Here is a 22,929-nt window from a genome sequence, read left to right as displayed (position 1 = left end):
CAAGATCCTTTTTGACCCACCTCCTAGAATCATGGAAATAAAATCAAGAATAAACAAATGGGACCTCATGAAACTTAAAAGCTTTTGCACAGCAAAAGAAACCATAAACAAGACTAGAAGGCAACCCTTAGATTGGGAAAAAATAATTGCCTATGAAACAACGGACAAAAGATTAATCTCCAAAATATACAAGCAGCTCATGCAGCTTAATACCAAAAAAGCAAATAACCCAATCCACAAATGGGCAGAAGACCTAAATAGACATTTCTCCAAAGAAGACATACATATGGCCAACAAACACATGAAAAGATGCTCAACATCACTAATCATCAGAGAAATGCAAGTCAAAGCCACAATGAGGTAGCACCTCACACCGATCAGAATGGGCATCATCACAAAATCTGGAAACCACAAATGCTGGAGAGGGTGTGGAGAAAAGGGAACCCTCCTGCACTGTTGGTGGGACTGTAAGTTGGTACAGCCACTATGGAAAACAATTTGGAGGTTTCTTAAAAAACTACAAATAGAACTACCATATGATCCAGTAATCCCACTCCTGGGCATATACCCAAAGAAAACCATAATCCCAAAAGAAACATGTACCATAATGTTTATTGCAGCACTATTTACAATAGCCAGGACATGGAAGCAACCTAAATGCCCATCAACAAATGAATGGATAAAGAAGATGTGGCATATATATACAATGGAATATTACTCAGCTCTAAAAAGGGATGAGATGGAGCTATATGTCATGAGGTGGATAGACCTAGAGTCTGTCATACAGAGTGAAGTAAGTCAGAAAGAGAAAGACAAATATTGTATGCTAACTCACATATACGGAATCTAAAAATGGTACTGATGAACTCAGTGACAAGAACAAGGACGCAGGTGCAGAGAATGGACTGGAGAACTCGAGGTTTGGGAGGGGGCGGGGGGGTGAAGGGGAAGCTGAGACGAAGCGAGAGAGTAGCACAGACATATATATAGTACCAACTGTAAAATAGATAGCCAGTGAAAGTTGTTGTATAACAAAGGGAGTCCAACTTGAGGATGGAAGATGCCTTAGAGGACTGGGGTGGGGAGGTTGGGGGGCACTCGAGAGAGGGTGGGGGGGAGTTGAGGGAGGGAGGGAATATGGGGATATGTGTATAAAAACAGATGATTGAACTTGGTGTACCCCCCAAAAAATAATAAATAAATAAATTAATTTAAAAAAAAGAAATGTTTCAACATTATTTGCATTATTGATAAATTGAATGCAGCATCTCAGTCTGAAATACCTGAATTTAGGTGACTTCGTGGCATGTTCACAGTGTGTTTCATGTGGAATGTATTTATTCTGGAATGAAACAAGATCTTCAGTTTTGGGGGTTTTTGTTTAATAAATTTATTTATTTATTTATTTATTGGCTGCTTTTGGTCTTCATTGCTGCATATGGGCTTTCTCTAGTTGCCACAAGCAGGGGCTACTTTTCATTGTGGTGCACAGGCTTCTCATTGCTATGGCTTCTCTTGTTGCAGTGCATGGGCTCTAGGCGCATGGGCTTCAGTACTTGTGGCGCATGGGCTTTAGTAGTTGTGGCACAGGGGCTTAGTTGCTCCACGGCAGGTAGGATCTTCCTGGAGCAGGGACTGAACCTGTGTCCCCTGCATTGGCAGGCGGATTCTTAACCACTGCACCACCAGGGAAGTCCTTCGGTTTTCTTCTTAATTATGTGCCTGGGAAATCTCTCCATCTTAGTCCATTTAGATCTATCTTTATACATGTTCTTTATGCATTGCATGAGGATTTCTCTGGAGTGGACTCTAAGAAGTCTAACTTTGGGGTTATGGAGTCTGTGAATTTTTAATTTTACTGTAAACTACCTTCCAAACTAGCTGGACTAATCGGTACTCCTTATCAGCAGTGTATAAATGGTAATTATTTCTCCCCGCCCTCCCTAACATTTGTTATAAACTTTTTTTTTCAGTCTGATAGATACATAATGCCGTTTTTCTGGCCTTAAAAAAAGGTCTCGTCTCCACCAAAGACAAATGGATAGATAGATGAATAAATGGATATCACACATACATTACCATATATCATCCATAGATGTTTATTCAGACTAAATCTTCTCACATCATTATAAACTTTGTTGTTTTTAATTGCTTTATTGTAATGAACATTTTAATAGAAATCACAATTGTAATTTTAATTAGTTTCCTAAACTTCAATTTGTCATGAATTAAAAAATGAAAATATGTATACCCAGTTAAGATTTCAAAAAGTCACACACTACCCCCATTCCTTTTGTTCTTTAATATCCTGGACCTTTTGGTATGAGATCTAGGAATCTGAGTTGGTAGTTAGGATATTTGAAAGTGTGAGGGGAGGTGACCAGAAATTGCTCATTAGAGGCTGAGATACAGAGTAAACAAGAGGTCAAACCAGTTATTTCTCTCCATTACTGAGAATTTATAGTATAAAAAGGGGGACAATTAACTCAAGCCTTTTACACATTCATCAAATATTTATCATTGTCTACTGTGCGCTAGGGACTGAGTGTACGTGTCAGGAAAATAATTATCCGTTCTCATGGAGTATTTAGTCTAGTGGAAAAGGCACAAATAACAAATGTAATTACCAAGTGGTGAAGAGTAAGAAGGAAACAAGTGATGCTGACATGGACAGAAGCTGATACATAACTTTCAAGAGACTTAAAACACAAAATGATGCTCTCCATGCAAAATTAGGAAGAAAGCATTCCTGACATAGATTGTAGCATTTTTACCTGGCCTTAACTGAGGTAGACTGAGAGAACCCGGTGAAAAGGGTGGCAGTGAAACCAGGTGAGGTCGGATAGAGGGACACTGGACAGGTACAGGTGCCAATAGCTTTGTAGGCTAAGCTATGAGAAAATGAGAGTGGGGCGACCTGTTGGAGCAGAGAAGAGATTTCAGACAGAACCAATGAACTGCTGCTCTCCGATGCATGTGGCAGACTATCAAAGGCATTGCTCAGTACAGAACATGTCTCCCTAAAGAGTTTCATTGCAGTGAGCTGTTACCTACTTTTATATATGTGAAGATGTTTTAGATGAAATATATGTATTTGATTCTATTTATAGCATATCATAGATCTTTAATAAATGTGTGTTGAAAATGAAATTTATCTGTTAAATTAACATTCTCCCCAAATATTTCCCATTTCTTTTCTCACATGGAGTCTTTTCCCCTTGTCGTCTATGAATTTTTAATGAGTCAACAACACACAGGTATATCTTTTAAAGTAAAACTGCCATCATTTCTTTAAAAATTGGCAGAGCAATAACATGGCTATCAAAGCCAAAATAAAGATTAAGTTATCATTAGAATTTATATGACTCCCCTAATGTAAGTAGCTATTAATAGCAAAATCAACTATTGATGAATAAATATCAAGAGGGGGTAAATAGGAATTTCTCCCTTTTATCCATAAAGGTTATTTGACACAAAAAGTCCTATTTTTTAGATTTTATTACTACCGGTCAGGTTAATTACTGTAACAGCTAATTTTTATCATTTTAACGCAGGATTGTGGTTTGCTGATTCAACCAGAGGAAACCTGTGGCTTACAGCCTATTTCCTCTGACTACATTGAAGCCATTTCACAGCCCGAAATAAAGACTTGTCCATCTGGGGACACAAAAGGTGACTATTACACTGGATATCATTTCTATTTCTTTAAAAAATCCCTTAATATAGATAAGTAGTAGATGCTTATTTAAACTATTCTTGTACAAAAAAGGTAATGTGATACTTTTTCATTAATAGGAACTGCAGCACATATAATTAATGTAAATGCATTGTTTCAATATGTGAAATATGTTGATTAATCAAATGCTCTTCTTTTCACCCTCTGCTCTTTGCCTAGTTAATGCATATTCACCTAAAGATCCTAGCCGAAAAGTCGCTTGTACCATAGAGCCCTCCTGAGCCTCTGACTTGTTTTCCTTATATATTTTCATAGCACCCAGTGTTTTTCTTCCATGGCCTTTTCCACAATTATTGAAATGATTAAGTGTGTAATTGACTGTTTGATATCAGTGTCCCCAGGCTGTCACCTGCATAAGGGCAGAGAGTCTGAGCTGTTCTCACTCTACTAATTCACTTAACACTATAGTTTCTACAGAGTAGGTGCAAAAGAAGTTGACCTTGTGAACCCAAAGAACTGCAAAGGATACAAGTTCAGTTTTAAATCAATTCTTTTAGTTAAAAAAAAATCTTTGGAAATGGTCTCTAACGTCTCCTATATATTGAGCATGAATAGAGGCAGGAAAGTCTTGGTCAAATTCAAAGTCAAATTCAATTACAGTGTTCAATCCTGCCCAGGGCAGACCTGGAATGACACAGTTTGGTGCCACTGTCCATGTCCCCTGTTTTTTACCTTCCCCAGCACTCTTCTTTCAGTGGAGACTAGTGGGGTTAAGCCAAAGCTTAAATGCCTCCAAGGCAGTAAGAGGAGCAAAGAGCATCTTCTCTTGCAATTCCTGGTGACCGCACTGGCCTCCTGACCCCAAGTCTCCCTTCATCTTAAAAGTCTGAGAAAACACTCAGGAGCTTTTCTACCCTAGCCATGAACTTCACACCACAACTTGAACAGGAAATGAGTTTCACAAATGGGTGGGACAAATTGCAATTTGGCATGCACAGTTAACAAACGTGGGCATTTCCCTATTCTTGAACATGTGTCCTAAATAATAAAGTACAGTCAGTGCACAGGGAGGGATTTACCCATTATGTTGTGTCAGGTGGTAAGATTTATGATTCTTGGCTAAATGAGATATATACTCTTATATACAAAGCAGATACCGATGTGTCTAGGTACTTTTCCATCAGATGACAATTTATGAGAATCATAAAACAACTTAATTCTATTCCTCCTACTGAACCGAGTCAAAAGTTCTTCAACAAAAAGTTGAAGATACACTTCTGAGATTCCTCAAGAAGTGGCAGCTTCTTCTGTCCATTAAATTTGCAGTAACTTATGTCTGGCCCTGTTCTGAAGCTGTTTGTGTACCTGGTCCTTACAAGACAGGCCGCCATAGAACGGGGGCCTTCTGGTAACTTGAGCAGTTACGCCTCTTTTAAAAAGCCCCCAATATTGACACTGCAATCAAGCCCATATTCCTTAACCTGACAATAATCTGACCCCTCCTATCTGTCCCAACTTGTCCCAGCTTCCTGACCTCATTTCATGCTGATAATTGGCTGAAGGAGTCCAGGCACCTGTCCATGTAGTTCCCTGCTCCTAAAAGTCTTCTTCCCATCTTGGTCTAACTTCTCCTAATGCTATATCTTTCTCTCCAGGAAGTCCTTCTTTACCACCCCACCCCCAGATTTACTTCTATGCATCCAGAATATCTTGGACACATGTCTATAAATAGCACTTACCTCATTGTATTTCAAGTGTCTAATTTGCATGTTTCTCTCTCCTTCTCTAATAAGTAGTCTTCAAAATGTAATAATGCAGCCAAGCAAGGGAAGGGAGTGGCACAAAACAATCCACAAGGATGAAGCAAGTAAAGATGAAAGTATATGTACATTTATTTTTAATTATGCTTATGTTTATGTTTTATGATGGATGTAATATATACATATAAGAGTATATGCAGGACTTCCCTGGTGGCGCAGTGGTTAAGAATCTGCCTGCCAATGCAGGGGACACGGGTTCAAGCCCTGGTCTGGGAAGATGCATGTCGCAGAGGAACTAAGCCCACGTGCCACAACTACTGAGTCTGTGCTCTAGAGCCTGTGATTCACAACTATTGAGCCCTCGAGCTACAGCTACTGAAGCCCATGCACCTAGAGCCCATGCTCCGCAAGAGAAGCCACCACAATGAGAAGCCCATGCACGGCAACAAAGTGTAGCCCCTGCTCGCTGCAAATAGAGAATGCCCAAGTGCAGCAACGAAGACCCAATGCAGGCAATACATAACTAACTAAATAAACAAAGGGTATACATCCATGTAGTACAGGGTAGGTGTATTAATTATGTCAACGGTGCATCAGCAATAAGTTTGTACTGATGGCTGCCCTAGATTTCAAGTGTCCAGAGCAAAGATTGTCCTTATTCATCTTTAAGTGTCTAATATATGATTTAAAAAATAGCTGCTGAACTAAAACCAAGATCCAAGCCCTTCTCTCTTCCACAGAAGACTGTGAAATCAACCAAGGGTAACTACTCCACCCTTGAGGTCCTAGAGACCTAAAGATTCAAGGTGATTGAGTGTGACCAGAGATAGCAGTTTGCAAGAATGGATTTTTTTCTGCCAAAGATGATTTCCTTCCTTGATGGTAGGACTGCCTTCTGTAGAAAGAAGTTGTCACACTAGATGACATTGGAAGGACGTTTATCTTGGTGCTCTAGCTTTAGCTTATAAGGCCATAGACTGGTTTCAAAATCTTATTTTCACAGCACATTACAGTGACTTGGCAGAACTGGATCCATTTTTTTCTCCTTGAAAAATCTTTTTTTCAATAACACTAGCTAATATAATTTTGAGTGACTTTTTTTTTTATTAAGTTGAATTCTAGCCTGTAGAAAATAATTTAACTATAAGACACAAGCTAGGAATAAAATCTTTTGCTCAGGAAAGAAAAAATAATTCTTCTAATTTGCAGAAAGAAGAAATTTATATGATCATTGAATGAGAATTACCTTTAAAGAAAATAGTTTAGATTGCATTTTATAATATGTAAACAAAAACTTTTATCGTATCTTTTTTGGAAGGAAACAATAACTTACACTTTAATACTTCTAATATTGAAAATATAGATATATTTTTTCTTCTTAAGTAAAAACTGCCTTATTTTATAGCTTTATAGAGTCAGGAATTAGTGCTATCATTTATATGATTTTACATCTCACCATGGCCCTAAATCACAAAGTTGAACTTCTTTTCTCCATCATTTTACCCAATCTGATTCACTTAAGTGGCTGAAATCTAACTTGCATTAAATATAAAGCTAAAACGATAAATTAAATAACTTCTCCCAAAAGGCAGTTTCATTCCTCAGAACGTTATTCCCTGAGACATATGTCATACTTTATTTCAGAAATCACAGCTTTGATTCATTCATTGTTTAAATATATAACATAGAATTTATGTCCTTCTTTTTGACAATTTTTGTTGAACTGGAATCATTTAAAATGTTAAGAAAGCCCAGTCCTGCAGATGTTGTACAGATGTCTATTTCAAGTAGTATTACTAACTCACAATAAAAAAGGCATTGTGAAGCAATACAGAAATGCAGAGTTACGACTATAAATACGAGGGTGAGTCAAAAATTATCTGCACTCTGGCTGTAGAATTTATTTTAATTAACTTTTCGAAAGACAAATACATCATTTTTTGACACAATCTCCTTGCTTTTCAATGCACTTTGTCCATCTATCAACATGCTTTCATATTCCCTCATTAAAAAACGTTTTATGCTGAGCTGCAAGCCACAAATGCACCACTGTCTTCACTTCTTCATCAGAAGCGAATCTTCGTCCTCGTAGGGCTGCTTTCACGGGACCAAACAAGTGAAAGTCCGATGAAGCAAGATCAGGACTATAGGGAGGATGCTTTAACACCTCAAAATGTTTTTGCAGAGTGTCGACAGTGTGGGCAGAAGTGTGCAGACATGCACACTCTCAGACCACATAAAATGAATCACTGCACACTGCTCTTCTTTTGCGCAGATCACAAGTGAGGCATCCGTTTTTGCTCGCACTGCAGTTACAAATGAACTGATGTAACATGTTCATACCTGCACAGCAGTGACTTGGGAGACAGTAGCCTTGAACGGAAAGCGCTAAGACAGTGCGGCCAATAGAAGTTTTAATGTAACTGGACAGCGGATAATTTTTGACTCACCCTCATAGATGCTTCAATAATGTGTTAAAGTCCTCCTAGATAGAGAGTGATATGTATGTAGGGAAATGGAAGGTCATTCACCAGACCTGAAATTGTGGCGCTATTGCTTAATGGGTAGACATTGAATAAGGTAGTTTTCTGAAATTCTCATTAAATTTAAAAAGCAAAGCAAAGAAAAAATTGTATTGTTACAGGAATAAATATTTAAGTCCACATTACTTTCGGACCGTCCTGTATTTCAACTTTCTGCTTCTGTTGACACAGTCCCCCCTAAAGCAATTCTGCTGTATGTATTCTTCCCTTCCTTGGAAGTCATACTCTTCTAATCTTCTTTTCCTTCTGTTTCCTTCTGTCTCTCCCAGTTTGTTGCTCTTAATATACCTATACTTTTTCCCCTTTCTATGATCAACCAGTAGGAGCCATAAACTAGATCTCTTTCCGTATTTTATTATTTGTAACTACTTCCACACACACAAACCCTCACATACACAATTCTGACATCGCTGAGTCATGAAAAGTAAAATGTGCCCTATTCATCCCCTGAAAGTAGAAATTCTTCCTGCTGAAATTTATGTCACACCAGATACTTTTGTAGCAGAACCACAAATAAAATCCAGAATGGATAAATGTGTTAAAAACTTTCCTTTCTAACTTAGAAAGTAGCTGAGACTATTTAGCTCCTTAATATTTTGAAAAGAAGCAGTAACAGAAGCCAGATCTTTTGGGTAGAGCAGATGATTGTCGGAGACATCAAGGTGTTCCCCGTAAAGGACACAAATACCTACTCATATTTAACATACTGGTTCACACTCCATATCTGAAAAGGTGAACAGGGAAAAACCAGAAATCAAAAATCATTTCTTGATATTTTTCTAATAAATTATTAATGTGACCACTCACACTAAAAGCTGCGGTGTTTTGAATGCATGTTACTTTATCAGTAAAATAAGAAAGATCTTAAATGCAGCTTTTTGAGAATATTCATTTGTCTTATAAACATTTACTAAAGCTTGTGCCCTACTTTGTGCCTGAAATCAGCTGGTAACAAAGGTGAATATGATATGGTAACCATGCTGGGTCCTTTAAATACATTATCCCATTAAATCCTTGTACCAATTATGTGAGGAGAACAGTATACACCTCGTCTAACAGATGAAAAAATTAAGGCAACAGAGCTAGAAAGAGGAGAAGAGATTTACAGCAAAAAGGCCCCTGATCAAATTAAGGAGCAATCTCTATTCTTCAAAATAATTAATTAACAGAATATTAAGGTAATTGTCTTATTATATCTTGACTCTCTGGAGAGCAGAGAATATAACTAATATTGGATTGGTAACCTAAACTTGTGTTAGGCTAGGAAATGTGTGTGCCGACTACTTCAGTATCAGTGGCTCCCCGTATACTTTGGTCCTATTAAATGCCTCGTGTGCTATTTGAAAATAAATAATAATTGAGTAGTACCCTATCACCTTAAATTTTTTATAAGTATGTGTTTTTACAGAACAGAATTCATACTTGACTTCAACATGAACTGTTATTTCAGTACTTTACTACTTGAGATTCCATTTGGTTGGCAGGAGGCCATGCACTGCTCCACTGGTTTTATGTAAGAGTGGTCTCCTCACTGTGATTTCTGTATAGACGTGCCATCACTGAATTCTAGATTTACTTGCAAACTGTAATTTTATCCATAGAAACAGAACCAAGGAAGTTTTGCTTTCTATTCTAGGCCAGTGGATCGTGCCTTGCCTTAGCTGTTCAGACAACAGGACCTGTGACTGGAGAGAAATCACTTGGCAACCCCACAACTGCCAATATGATGTCCTAACTAAGTCTCAACTCCAGCAGTGTCTGGGAGGAAGGAAGGTAGGTTCTGGACCCAGTGGGGAGACCTTTCATGTACGCCACCCGCCGCACCAAAAGCCCTGCCATTGTATCTACTAGACCAGTTCCTGCTCCCTCACTCTGCAGAGGACAACTAACTGAATGCAGTTTGGCTTTTTCAATGAATGCGTTATCACAGAAGAGCCGTAACCGTTTTTGCTCAAAATGCTCCGTTATTTCCAAATAAGTCTACTTGACAGATTGAGGCAATTAAAATTGCGTCCTGTGCTGACCCAGTTCCATGCTGGTTTTCTCAGCCCACATGGGTAAGAGCTGGCCACGTCAACTGACAGTTGGCGATTCCGAGCAGCTGGCCTCGTCAACTGCGGCTCTCGCAAGGCACTGCAGTTAAAACAGCCATCTGTGGCTCGCACAGGCGGTGGAATGCTCCTGCATGTAAGACTCCTGCTCCAGCTTACCCCATGCATGGCCTTGTTTTTACACACTAACCTCCCTGATCTTCTCTCACGTTCTCGGGCAGGTCTCGCATGGACCTCGCTAGGCTGCTCTTCCTTTAGTGTGGCTTCTAAGCTGATTTCTTGGACATGCAGTGTCTCCTTGCTAGGCGTGCTCTGACTAGGTAGATTCCGGCAGAGCTCTTGGACATGCGAACTGGGCACGTAGACTGAGGTGCTTGGTTAACGTGAAGTAAGTAACCCTTCTCCAGATTTTGAAAGTACTTTCTATTAGATGGACATTTCCTCACAAATTGTTTGTAAACTCTCACACATGGGCAAGACTGATTTCAAAACCTGATTTTTTTTTTTAAGAAGCTCTATGATTCATAAAGAGCAGTGGACTAAATATATGTCAATTTTTCAGATTAGGTCTATGTTCAGATTTTCTACCAGCAAATGGTTTAAGAAGAATGACAGGGGAAGAAGCAAAGCAGGGGGATGGACCTCTACTTCATGGAGATTCCAATGTGAATGCCCCAAGGTTCATGACTGAGAGGACCTCTAAAGATAAAGTAGCAGTATTAGTTAGTTTCAAAAAGGGAAGGGAAGAAAACAAACATCCAGAAACTTCTGTTGCTGTGTTATTAACTGAGCATTGATTCTGTACAAAGAACTGTGCTAATGACTGTTTGACACCTTAAATCTTATCAGACAGTAAGCTTCAGGAGGGCAGCCAACGTTTTGATTCACTACCATAATCTTCTTGCTTGGCACAGTGTTTGTAACAAAATAGTCAGTTAATAAATATTTGTTGAGTAAATGAATAAGTTAAAATTTTATTTTTTCCTAATCACAAGTCTGTGAGGTAAATATTTTTATATCTGTTTTCTACTTACGAATATTAAAGTTCAGAGAGACGGAGTAATTCACCTGTGATCACACATGTATGTGAGTGGCCGCTACTCAGGCAGTTTGAACCACCAATTTGGACAACCCAACCTCCATATCCTAGAAATGTAGGACTGGAAGCAATGAAAATAGTTGTTGCCGTAAGAAGTCAGATTTCTCCAGACTCTTTCAGAATATCATTCTGACCTCAAAATTTAGAGTGTTCAGGAAAATTCCCAAGATGTCACCGTCTATTAACCAGAAAGTCAGTAGATGTTAAAGTTCGTCACTAAATCCCATGGCTTTGGACAGGACACATTGTTTCTCAGGCTCATTTTCTTCATCTGTAAAATAAGAATAAGTCTATATGATCTAGTCCCATGCTGTAGATGAATCAACTTTGTAGAAAGCTAAATGCCTTCTTCCCTGTCAGTCTTAAAATACCATAGCCTGGGTGGCTTAAACAGATATTTATTTATCACAGTTCTGGAGGCTGAAAGTCCAAGATCAGGGTGCAAGCATGGTTGGATTCTCCTTCCTGGCTTCTGTTGGCTGCCTTTTTGCTGTGCCCTCATAAGGTAGAGAGACAGAGAGAGCTCTGGTATCTTCCTCTTCTTATAAAGACACTAGCCCCATCATGGGGCCACCACCCTCATGACCTCATGTAGACCTGTTACCTCCTAAGGCTCCACCTTCTAATATCATCACGTGGCAGGGGATGGGATTGGGTTTCAACATGTGAATTTGGAGAAGACGCAAAAGTGAAGTCCACGATACTGTCTTTGTTCATTTCAAGGCTAATTACTAGCAACTCTACAAAGTAATGATAAGAAAAAGGGAAGATCTCCTCATCCTACATGTTAGAGGGAGGTGATGTTACACAGTCTGAAAATAAAGGCCTGAGTTCAGATCAGGCGATCCGAGCAGAGACCAGCCAGCTGGCTGCTAAGCAGTGAGGGCTTCTCTTATAGTGACTCTTTGGGTTCAGAAGCATCCTTAAGACCTGCAAGCTCAGAAACTCAAGTTTGCCAGCATACTGGCAATGGTCCTCCAGAGTCTGTTTTGTTTACCAGGATGCTAATGTACTCTATACACACAAGGGAAGCATTGTACATTTTTAGCAGAGGAGCGGCACAACCAGAATTAGAAAAACCATCTTGCAGCAGTATGGAGACTGCCCAGGGGGAGGAGGAAATGGGTATGGGTGCTGGGCAGGCAGAGGCTGTTTAATGGGAAAATGCCATCATGACGCACTGAGGAAGCAAAGAAAATAAAGAACATGTATAGAATAATCTCATCGGTACAAAACCTAATGTGTACATGCTTACATACATAGAAAATTTCTGGAAGTAACAAGCCCTTAGGCATGATTACGTAAGTGGAGGGAAGTAGGGGAGGCGTGGGGTGGTGACAGGACTGGCCGTATATTCTGCCAAGCCCAGGGCAGAATGGAAGTGCAGTACCCTGTGTTCAGTTAAGAACTTTGAGAAGGCAAAAGCAGAGCAATAAACCAAGCACAAGATCCTTTTACACACAGACCCTGGGTGAATGCCCAGGTCACATGGCTGTGAAGCCAGTTCAGGTAGTAAATTATGGTTGGCGAAGCATGACGAGAGCTTTTTAAATACAGGTTTCCCCAGCTGTCCAAAAGCGGTGTGCTCCTATGAAGCCTTTCATAAATCGAAATGGAGGAAAATGAAGAGTATCCCCCATTTTCCAAAAGTTCAATTTACAACACTTTGCTTTTCTGAAAGACCTATGTTAGTACCCGTCTTTGCTAAGCAAAAGAAATCCGAGGAGGATTTTCACTTTTAGGAAAAAATACCTGTCCTAACGTAGGTCTTTCAGAAAAGTGAAGTGGTATAAATTAAACCTTCGGAAAGCAGGGGACACATGTATGTGTATTACCTTTATTTTTACAATGTGTGAGCACCTTTTAAAATCCAAAAGTCTATATTTTAAAAAGCTGTATAAATCAGAACTTGGGCAGAGGCTGTGGAAATACAAAGAAGGGAAAAACTGAGAAGGAAATTTTATATTCCAATTCACAGGACTTGGTAATGTGCAGACAGGTTTATACACTCATATACCACACAGCACAGAGAAAATTGTGTAAACATTCACGATTACAACCATGAAATAGCACTTATTTTAAGAAAGCTCCACGTGTGAATAGGAGTTGGTTAGCAAAACATTTTCCCTATACATCTATTTCTCATTCTCAATAGAAACATACAAAATGATCCTGAAATTCTTATCTTTCATTACTTGAAACAATTAGATTCTCATCCTACCCAGAACTTTTTATAATCACCATTCTATTTCAAAGACAAATACATGTCAAAGCATATCAGTTACAAAAATAAAAAAACAAGTAGCACAAATATTTTGTTTTATAAATGCCCGATATGCTGACTTTTGTGGGGGATGGGCTAGGGGACTATTTCTGCCATGTCAGACATTCAAGAAAAGTATTTGAGTAATACTATTTGAGTAATATTATACAGAAATTGACTTCACAAATGCATAAGGACAGCAGGGAGTAGTAAGAGCCTCAGAGTGGCCCTCGGGGATGAAGTGACTTTTTTATTCTTTGAGGGCATCCGTATAACTCTGCTGCCCCACATCAGAAACCTTGCAATCTTGGGACTTCCCTGGTGGTGCAGTGGTTAAGAATCCTCCTGCCAGTGCAAGGGACATGGTTTCCATCCCTGTTCCAGGAAGATCCCACATGCTGTGGAGCAGCTAAGCCCATGTGCCATAACTATTGAGCCTTTGTGCCGTAACTACTGAAGCCCACGCACCTAGAGCCCGTGCTTTGCAACAAAAGAAGCCACTGAAATGAGGATCCCGCACACCACAATGAAGAGTAACCCCTGCTAGCTGCAATTAGAGAAAGCCCGTGTGCAGCAACGAAGACTCAATGGCAGTAAATAAATAAATAAATTTATAAAAAAAGAAAAAAGAAACCTTGCAATGTCAGTTATCCCTAACATTTATCACAGAGTAGAATCCAGCTGATCACTTAACACAGTTAAGCCCAGGACACTTTTTCTAATTTTGGGGATGTCAGCTTGTTTATTCCTTCATCTAGTTTTAGTTGAGCTAAGAATCTGTTCTAGGTGTGCACACCATGATCCTCCAAGGTGCCAAATTTCTAGTAGGAGAAGACAAATGAAACAAGTGATTGTTACTATATAAGGTGGTAATTGCAAAGGTTGGGAGACGCCTAGAGGCTGGCACCTGACCAGAACTGGGAGGGTCTGCAAAAGTTGCCAAAAAAGAGAAAGTGCCTGGGCAGAGTGGTGTTGGCAGCTACAGGCAATCTACCAGTCACGTGACTTTGAAATGGTTTAACTGAACCAGAAAAAGATGAAGATCTTCATTCTTTTCTCAGAAGAACCTACGGTGAGAGTTGTATCACTCAAGCTTAGTGCCGTCTTTGATTTTTCTCTTACTGGAGGGAACAGACGCTGGGCAGGAACCAAGCAGGTGAGGCGTGCACTGGAGGTGGTTCCAAGTGACTCGTTTTCAGTGTGCTCCAATTTACGCATCTTGGATTGTGTGAACGTGGGGACATACCTAGACATGCAATTTCTAACCCTTACTCATCTGAAGACTTTCATTTAATATGGAAAACAGACTTTTTCCAGTGAGAATCCAAAAATGTCACTGTTACAGTGTATAGTAGTGCAAATACATTGTGCTACAAAAAAACAGAAGTTTATTTTAAATCCTAATCAAGGCAGCCTTTAAAGGAATACATTAAACTGAGTTATCTTTCTCCAAAGAATCAAATTAAAAGGCAACAGGATTTGACTGGGCCTGTGAGAATTATTGGAAAGTTAGGCCTTCAAATGGCATTCTGCTTTCTTTAGACTCTCCAAGTAGTCGTTCCTCTCAGTTGAATTTCCATATGTTGTTATTATGACCTGTTACATTTTTACCACCGCTTTACCTGGATGAATGGAAGGCTATACTTGGAAACGGAAGCCCACCTGTGGGGAAGGAACAAAACACAAATGAGTTGGGGTTTAAAAGGGGGTTCGAGTTTCCTGTAACTTTGACCAGGAACATCACTGCACTTAATGGCATGTAAGCAGGACCGAACTTTTTATGCTTCAGTCCTTTGCCTTTACTTCAGTGAACGGGAGGCTGATCTCTGAGGAAAGATGGCACAGGGTTTCTCCTCAGAGCATTTGTGTCAGTTTTTATGGCATACTCGTTTGTGTCTGGAGGACAGGTAAATATAAGACCCCTTGAACTCTAAATTTATCCAAATGTGAGTTATGTCATTTCTAGGCTTTTGTAAATATGTATAGGTTTTGTGATGTGTTGTCGTGTTGAATCAAAGCAAATTCCATTGAAAAAGTATAAGCTATGTGTTCAATTATACTCCAACAGACGTCTCTAAATAGATACCCACCTCTTACTTAATAAACTTTGATTGGAACATTTATAAAAATTTATCAGAGCATAGCTTTGTAATCACAGTGCAAAATACATAGGAAATAGTTTAGAAGTAGGATAATGAAATTTCCAAGTGAAAAAGCTTAGGAGCCTGACCAAACCGAATGAAACAAGCTTTTGTTTTGTTTGTCAGAAACATAGTTCAACTGACAAACTCAGTATTTTATTACTGAGTAATAAAATATCTGAGAGAAGAGTGCAATTAAGAAAGGAAAATATAAAAAGGCAATATTTACTGAAAGTATTTAAACTCAGCTGTTAAAACAGGAAATGTAACTTACATTTTTAGGCGATGTTTGCAAGTTAAGTACTGTCTTGGACTTAAAGGTGTTTACATATTTGAAGTACGCCCAATTTATAATAATATGCTCTGACTAACGTGCGAATTCCATTATGATTACACAATTCATTGTTGCTTGTCAGTTTCAGTAAAAGGGGGTGAATAGAAGGAAAGGAGTGTACCTGACTCTCACCAGGAAAGGCTGGCTTACACATAATGCCCACAATCCAGAGAGAAGGGTAAAATTGATAAATTTGTTCCAAGCAGCTAGAGGATCTATGTCTGGGTGATACTGTTCAGTTGTTTTCCTTTTTTTGCCAAATTTCGTGTGTTTTAAAGTGACTTACCTATGTGTCAATTTTCATCTGTTCTTGACCCCAAAGAGCAATTTGGTTGGCCATGTATAGCCAGCTTAATCAAAATGCATCATTGAAAAACATTCGTTACAATCATATTGCATTTCACAGAGAGATGCTTTGTTGAGCTAGGTTTTCATCATGCCCCAAGTATCATTAGCCATCTGATCAGTCTCAGCTTCGTATTAGAGCTGAATCACCCTACACCTCACTTAGAATGGGAAGTTATCTTATGAGAGCAGTGGTGCTCAGTCATGGGGCTCACAGGAATCACTGTGGAGCTTTCTAAACCTATCGGCCATGCTTGGCCCTGGACTAGATGAAATGAATAAGACGCCTCCTCACCTCCCTTTCATTTCCTTTATTTACCAAGATGAGAGCTCTCCAGTGAGCAGGCGTTGCCTAGATTAATGGACGAGAAGCTCCCGTATAACTTCCCCTCTTGGAAGGCTCCCAGTGTGTTGCTATTACCTGGCTGAGACCTGTGTTGGCATCTCCGTGCACTCTTTTGGTTCAGAAGAACTATCCCCATTTCTGCGAATGTTGAGGATAGAACCAAGCAAGAGGAAAGAAAGGAAGATGGAAAAACAAAGGTTTTTTCTCCCCCATCTGTGAATTCTACATCTTTCCCAGCTTCAACAGATCGGAAGAATCTGAGATGCTAACAAACTACCTTTATATTGACTCAACCCAGACAGCCCCCATTGCTTCTCTTCCTTTCTTTATAATTTGCTTTGCTGACTATGTCCTCGTCACTTTGGGTGACTTTGGAGAAAGGAGGTAATGGAGTAAAATATTTACATGTTAAGTATCATCATCATGAGTTCCCTTTATTCATGATGAAATAAAATGGGACAAAATTTGTTTTATTGTATATTTCAATCAAAAATTCCCAAAGTCTGTGTTGCATTTTCACTAATAAATGATATTTCTTGCTCTTATTGTTCCCAGTGAAGCAATTTCTCTAAGAACAGAAGTCCTTTTATGCAATATGTGGATTATAAATTTAGTCTTTTATATACCTCATACTTTTACTAATTCACAGGTGGAAAATCTGAACTTAGGGTTTTTCTTTTTTTTTTTCCCCAGAAAGACTTAGCACATAGGAGAATGTGGTAAAGACTAGCAAAGTGTTCATTGAACTCATTTCCTCCCCTTCCGGGCACAAAGCTTGACTACATTTCTCAGTCTCGCTTGAAATCAGGTGTGTGAGCATATGACTGAGTTCCAAGCAATGGGATGTGAGCAGCAGGGATGTGCCCAGCTCCCAGGGTGGGCCCATAGGAAACCTGGCAGCTCTTCACTCCTTTCCCCAGCTGGATGTCAGTGCCCAGTGAGTTCTCTGCAACCATAGTCCAAGAAGGCCGGGTCTGCTCATCCTGGGACCTGAATAACCTCTCTGCCCCCACCCCCACACATCCCCCTGCCTGGAACCACCGGGACGAAATTAACTTCAATTGTGTTTAGGCTATTCTACATTTCTGGGCTCTATTTGTTAACAGCACGTAACCTATCTCACCTAATTAGGGACCCTATAATGTTGAGAAGTTAGAAATGAAAATAAAGATAATTAAACCACTCCATAGTTTTTAAGAAGACCATTTTAAATAAGCCTAAGCTTTAATAGAACCTAAGAACCACATGTGCTCCTAGGTCCTATGGTCCATAATGGTGTGAAAAAAAGTGGAAAAAAACACCAACCCCTATACTTTTCAGTGATACTTTGCATGCCAAGTTTTGGGAATAGAACAGATGCAGAACTCTTGTAAACATATCTTTGTCTCCCACTGATGAACTGAGATCCAGCTTCTAATGACACAGCGAAACACAGATGTTTCTGCTCCTCTCCAGAGCCCCCCTTGATGGAAGCAGGCTCCCCTCATTGTACCACAGGAGCAGAAGAGAGATGCTGCATAGGAAAATGCCATTCAATCTTTAGAATACAGCTACTACTAGAATTCAAAATACAAGTAGCATTATTCCTGTGATAGGTTTATCGAACCAATGTTTAATTGACTCTCTTAGACGATTGTTCTATAAAAGTAGAAATAAAGTTTAAGCTGATTGTTTTTACGTGAATTTTCAAAATGCTTTTTTTTTTATAAATTTATTTATTTATTTATTTATTTATTTTTATTGGCTGCGTTGGGTCTTCGTTGCTGCACACAGGCTTTCTCTAGTTGCTGAGAATGGGGGCTACTCTTCATTGTGGTGCACAGGCTCCTCATTGTAATGGCTTCTCTTGTTGTGGAGCATGGGCCCTAGGTGCGTGGGCTTCAGTAGTTGCGGCACATGGGCTCAATAGTTGTGGCTCACGGGCTCTAGAGCACAGGCTCAATAGTTGTGGCGCACGCGCTTAGTTGCTCTGTGGCATGTGGAATCGTCCCAGGGCAGGGCTCAAACCCGTGTCCCCTGCATTGGCAGGCGGATTCTTTACCACTGCGCCACCTAGGAAGTCCCAAAATGCTTTTAAACAAATGGATTTACTGTTATTGTTGCCGCTGTTGGTGCTTTTGTTTTTTTAATAACCTAAAACGCCAGCGTCTGTTCATTTAGAAAATACAAATAAGCAAAAAGCATAACCTGTCATGATATCATCACTTCAACCAGGGTCTTTTCCATGCATCCATATGCTTTACTTTTACAAAAATGCAACAATTATTTACATTCTGATTGTAATCATCTTTTTATAAATGTTAACTAAAATGTCCCCATCACAATATATCCATATTACAATATCATTGCTAAACGACTAAAGGAATTCAAGTGTATAATTATACCTTAATATAATCAATCTGGTAGACATTTATGTTGCTTCCAATTTATTTTACTCTTAAAATGTATTTTCATGGGCATCCTTAAATATTTCCTAGAAGTGGAAAACTGCCAATTTAGATACACAACATCAAAGTTTCCAATCATCCATTTAAAAAATGAGGACTGACTTTTACTCCAGATAGTATTCTGGACACTTGGAATTCAACAGTTAAAAAAAAAGAAAGAAAGAGGACTTCCTAGGTGGCGCAGTGGTAAAAAATCCGCCTGCCAATTCAGGGGACACGGGTTCGAGCCCTGCCCTGGGAAGATTCCACATGCCACAGAGCAACTAAGCCCGTGCGCCACAACTATTGAGCCTGCGCTCTAGAGCCCATGAGCCACAACTACTGAGCCCATGTGCCGCAACTATTGAAGCCCACACGCCTAGGGCCCGTGCTCCACAACAAGAGAAGCCACTACAATGAGGAGCCTGCGCACCACAATGAAGAGTAGCCCCCGCTCGCAGCAACTAGAGAAGGCCCATGTGCAGCAATGAAGAGCCAACACAGCCAATAAATAAATTAAAAAAAAAAGAAAAGAAAGAAAGAAAGAAAAAACCTCTCCTTTGTGGTTCTTACATAGTAGTATATGAGAGGGTTCATTTCTCTGAACTCATAATATCATTGGAGCTTTAAAAATCTTTATTAGAGGAAAAGTGGTTATTTTAATGTTTTATGGCTAACATTGATTATTTTTATAATTGCTTACTGGCTACTTTTTTTTTTCTTTGATTACTTCTGCCAACCAACACCTGTGCATGCTAGTATAGGGCAATAATCTTCACAGGAAAGAAGAGTTATTTACGAAATGTATGGCTAGTTATAAATATTAGTTATGGTAATTTAAACCTTTTAAAGTCGAAGTTGACCTTGAAAACAAACAATCTGCAACTTTCCTTTTAAAAATATACCAACTCAAATGATCTAAAAGATATAAAGACTGTGAATCATGTGGCTGAAGAGAACTGCTCTTATTTCTGGTATTATTTCTTAATTGTGTGCGCTTAAAAAAGCTGACATTTTGAAGTTAAAATCTTTTAGTTAGGAATACCAATTAACCTCTTCCAAAAACTGCTTCACCTACAGAACCAGCAATCTTAAATTCATAAGTGCATTTTCATTTTAGTTGTAATTTATCCTTTCTATCTTTCATGAATAGAAAGGCACTGGGCTAAAATAATTCTCTAGAACACAGTCTTCCCAGAGCAGTGTCTACTAGACTTGGAAAATGCTGTACAGATATTTGCAGTTTAGAAGGACTTGTTTTGCAAATGGTGGTGGTGACGCTTCCTTCTCCCATCCCTGTGGCTCTTGTTCGTCACTGATCAGCATTGAGGACGTATGGGACCATTCAGAGATGGTTGGTTTGCTGAGGGTGCTGATCTCTCTTCTGCCTCTTAATTCAGAGCCTCAGTTTCACCAGCAACCCTACAAGCCCTGCTGAGAGTTTTGTAACAGGATTGGTGGAACAACAGAGAGGCTGCTGTGATTTAGACACTTCCTGTCTTCCCTGACATTTTCTCTGAAATGGCTAACAAATTTAAAGTGCCTAGCAGTGCACTGCAGGACACACTAGAAGCATTCCAGAACGCTTCTTGCCTTCCCTGTGCCGTAATGCTGGCTCCCATTTGTCATGTGCTCTGTGCCGAGAATAAGATAAGTATTTAAAAGCTCTTTAAAGTCCTTTACGGTGGTGCTATTATTGCCCCCATTTTACACATAAGGAAATGAACCCATGAAGAGGTCATGTAATTTGTTTAAGATCATCGGGTTGATAAATGCCAGTACCTAAGTCTTCTGAAACACAGCTTCTTTGCCTCTGTCATGCATTGATGGGCTGCATCTTCATACAATCCCACAGAAAAGACTGGAAGTCTAGAAATTATTTTTCTCTCGGCAACGTGCAGCCACTTGGATTTTCTTCGGCCTCTGTAGTCCTCTCTGTAGCCCACAGTACAGACGCCCAGTGATCTTACTGGCAGCCCAGAAATACGCTAGGAGGGAATGCATCTTGATACTGAAAAGAACCCGTAAGAAAAGTTTGTAGTGGAAATGTAGCTTAAAAGCTGGATCTCCAAGGTCCTTTACTGATATTAAGAACTGAGTTGCCTTTCTACTCAACCAAATCCATATGTTGAAGTCCTAACCCCCAGGACCTCAGAATGTGACTATATTTAAGAGGTAGGGCCTTTAAAGAGGTAATTAAGGAAAAATAAGGTCATTAGGGTGAGCCCTAATCCAGTATGACTGGTGTCCTTATAAGTAGAGGAGATTAAGACACAGACACACAGAAGAAAGACCATACGTAGACACAGAGGAGATGGTCATCTACAAGTCAAGCAAAGACACCTCAGAAGAATCCAACCATGCAAATACCTTGATCTTGGACTTCTAGCCAAGAATCATGAGAAAATAAGTTTCTGTTGTTTAAGCTACCCAGTCTGTGGTACTTTGTTATGGCAGCCCTAGCAAACTAATACAAATGGGGTTGGATAATTAGCCATCTCTGAAGTGAAGAGTTTGCCTGATTAGTCAATGTTCCCTTTTAAAAATCAGAAATCTGGGCCAGAAAAACAAACAGAAATAATTATAGATCAAGTCCAGTAAGAATTTCAAGTGATTTCACAAAGTATTTTTCTCATACTGAGATTTTATTGCCCCAAAGTGGAACTTGACCAAAAGGATCCGTGACTAGGGCCTTGACAGTCTTGTGTCATTCAGTTGAGCTTGGTGATGGTTATGGTAACAGTGTTTGATGGGAAGGCAAATTCTGAGGGAGAATGCCTTGTGGATTTCTTCATATAGCTACGTGAATACACTTACTGTGGAAAGAATAAACCTTTGCAGAGTCTCAGTAAATTCACTAAGGATGGACAAATGCAGTAGTGCCTGAGAAGTGATGCAGTGACTGCTGTTAAAATCCAAAGTAAATATGTGCATGACTAATGCGAAGGGAAATCTCAACAGGAAGAGAAAAAAACTGAAGAACAAATTAAACCTTATCCGAAGACATTAAAAGGAATTGTCCCTAACAAATGTCCCTGTGACATGCAATTCAATAAATATTTTTAAAATGCATGCATAGTACTATGGGGGAAATTAGAATTTAGAAATTAACCTTGACTCTGACCTCACATACTTCTTGATATGATATGAGAAAAAACATGCAGAGACAAATAGCCATAGTTTCATGTAGTTGTTGATAAAATCAGTAATGGAAATAAAAATTATAATGAAATCACGGAGGATAGAAAAGGTCATTCTGGCTGGGGCATTGGACAAGACCTGCTGGGAGAGACATTTATATCAAATTTGGAGGTTGTGTAGCATTTACGCAGGTGGGGTTGCAGAGGAAGGGGCTTTCTAGGCCCACGGATTAGCACAAGGGAAAACAGATGTTGTTGAGTGCAAATCATGTTCAGTGAAAAAGTAGGACTCTGACCTGCTGACTTGAGGGGAAGTGTTGAGAGGATGGGGTCATCGACCCTGCACTTGCAGATAAAGAACTTGGATTTGAGTCCTGTGTTCCCCATTTACTAGATTTATAACCTCAGTCTTCCTGAGCCTCAAATTCCTCATCTGTGAAACAGAAAGAGTGAGTCACACCTCAGGGTGATGAAGATTAGAAGTGAGTGCTCTGTAGGAAATCTCCACCTACCAAAACCCGACATGCAGTAAAAATTCAGCAAACGTTAAATGAAACTCAGGAGTTAAGACTTGACTCTACAGAACATGGGGAGCCGATAAGGTTTTTGAGCATGAAAATGATATGGGATATTTGGAAATTTATCCCAGTATTACCGTGTGGAGAATGAATTAGAGGGCAGCCATTGTGCAAGAGACCCATTAGGCAAGTATTAACAATGACACACCTTTGAGGCCGTCGGAGCCTGAAGCAGGGCTGTGCTGGTAGGAATGGGAAAGAAGTGATGGGTGAGAGGCTTCCAGGGC

General features: G+C 39.5%; 1 protein-coding gene across 1 annotated transcript in view; it reads left to right on the top strand.

The window, feature by feature from the left end:
- CPED1 (cadherin like and PC-esterase domain containing 1) overlaps window positions 1–22,929 on the top strand; it is a 270,311-nt gene that overhangs the window by 224,079 nt on the left and 23,303 nt on the right. The window contains exons 17-18 of the mRNA XM_057732280.1: window positions 3,555–3,672; window positions 9,616–9,752. Coding sequence (XP_057588263.1) covers window positions 3,555–3,672; window positions 9,616–9,752 — 255 coding nt within the window. The remainder of the gene's footprint in view (window positions 1–3,554; window positions 3,673–9,615; window positions 9,753–22,929) is intronic.

Source organism: Hippopotamus amphibius, chromosome 4 (assembly GCF_030028045.1).
Source record: "Hippopotamus amphibius kiboko isolate mHipAmp2 chromosome 4, mHipAmp2.hap2, whole genome shotgun sequence".
Classification (NCBI taxonomy): domain Eukaryota; kingdom Metazoa; phylum Chordata; class Mammalia; order Artiodactyla; family Hippopotamidae; genus Hippopotamus; species Hippopotamus amphibius.
The sequence above is the reverse complement of the archived record's forward strand: the minus strand, read 5'-3'. Positions and strand labels throughout refer to the sequence as shown.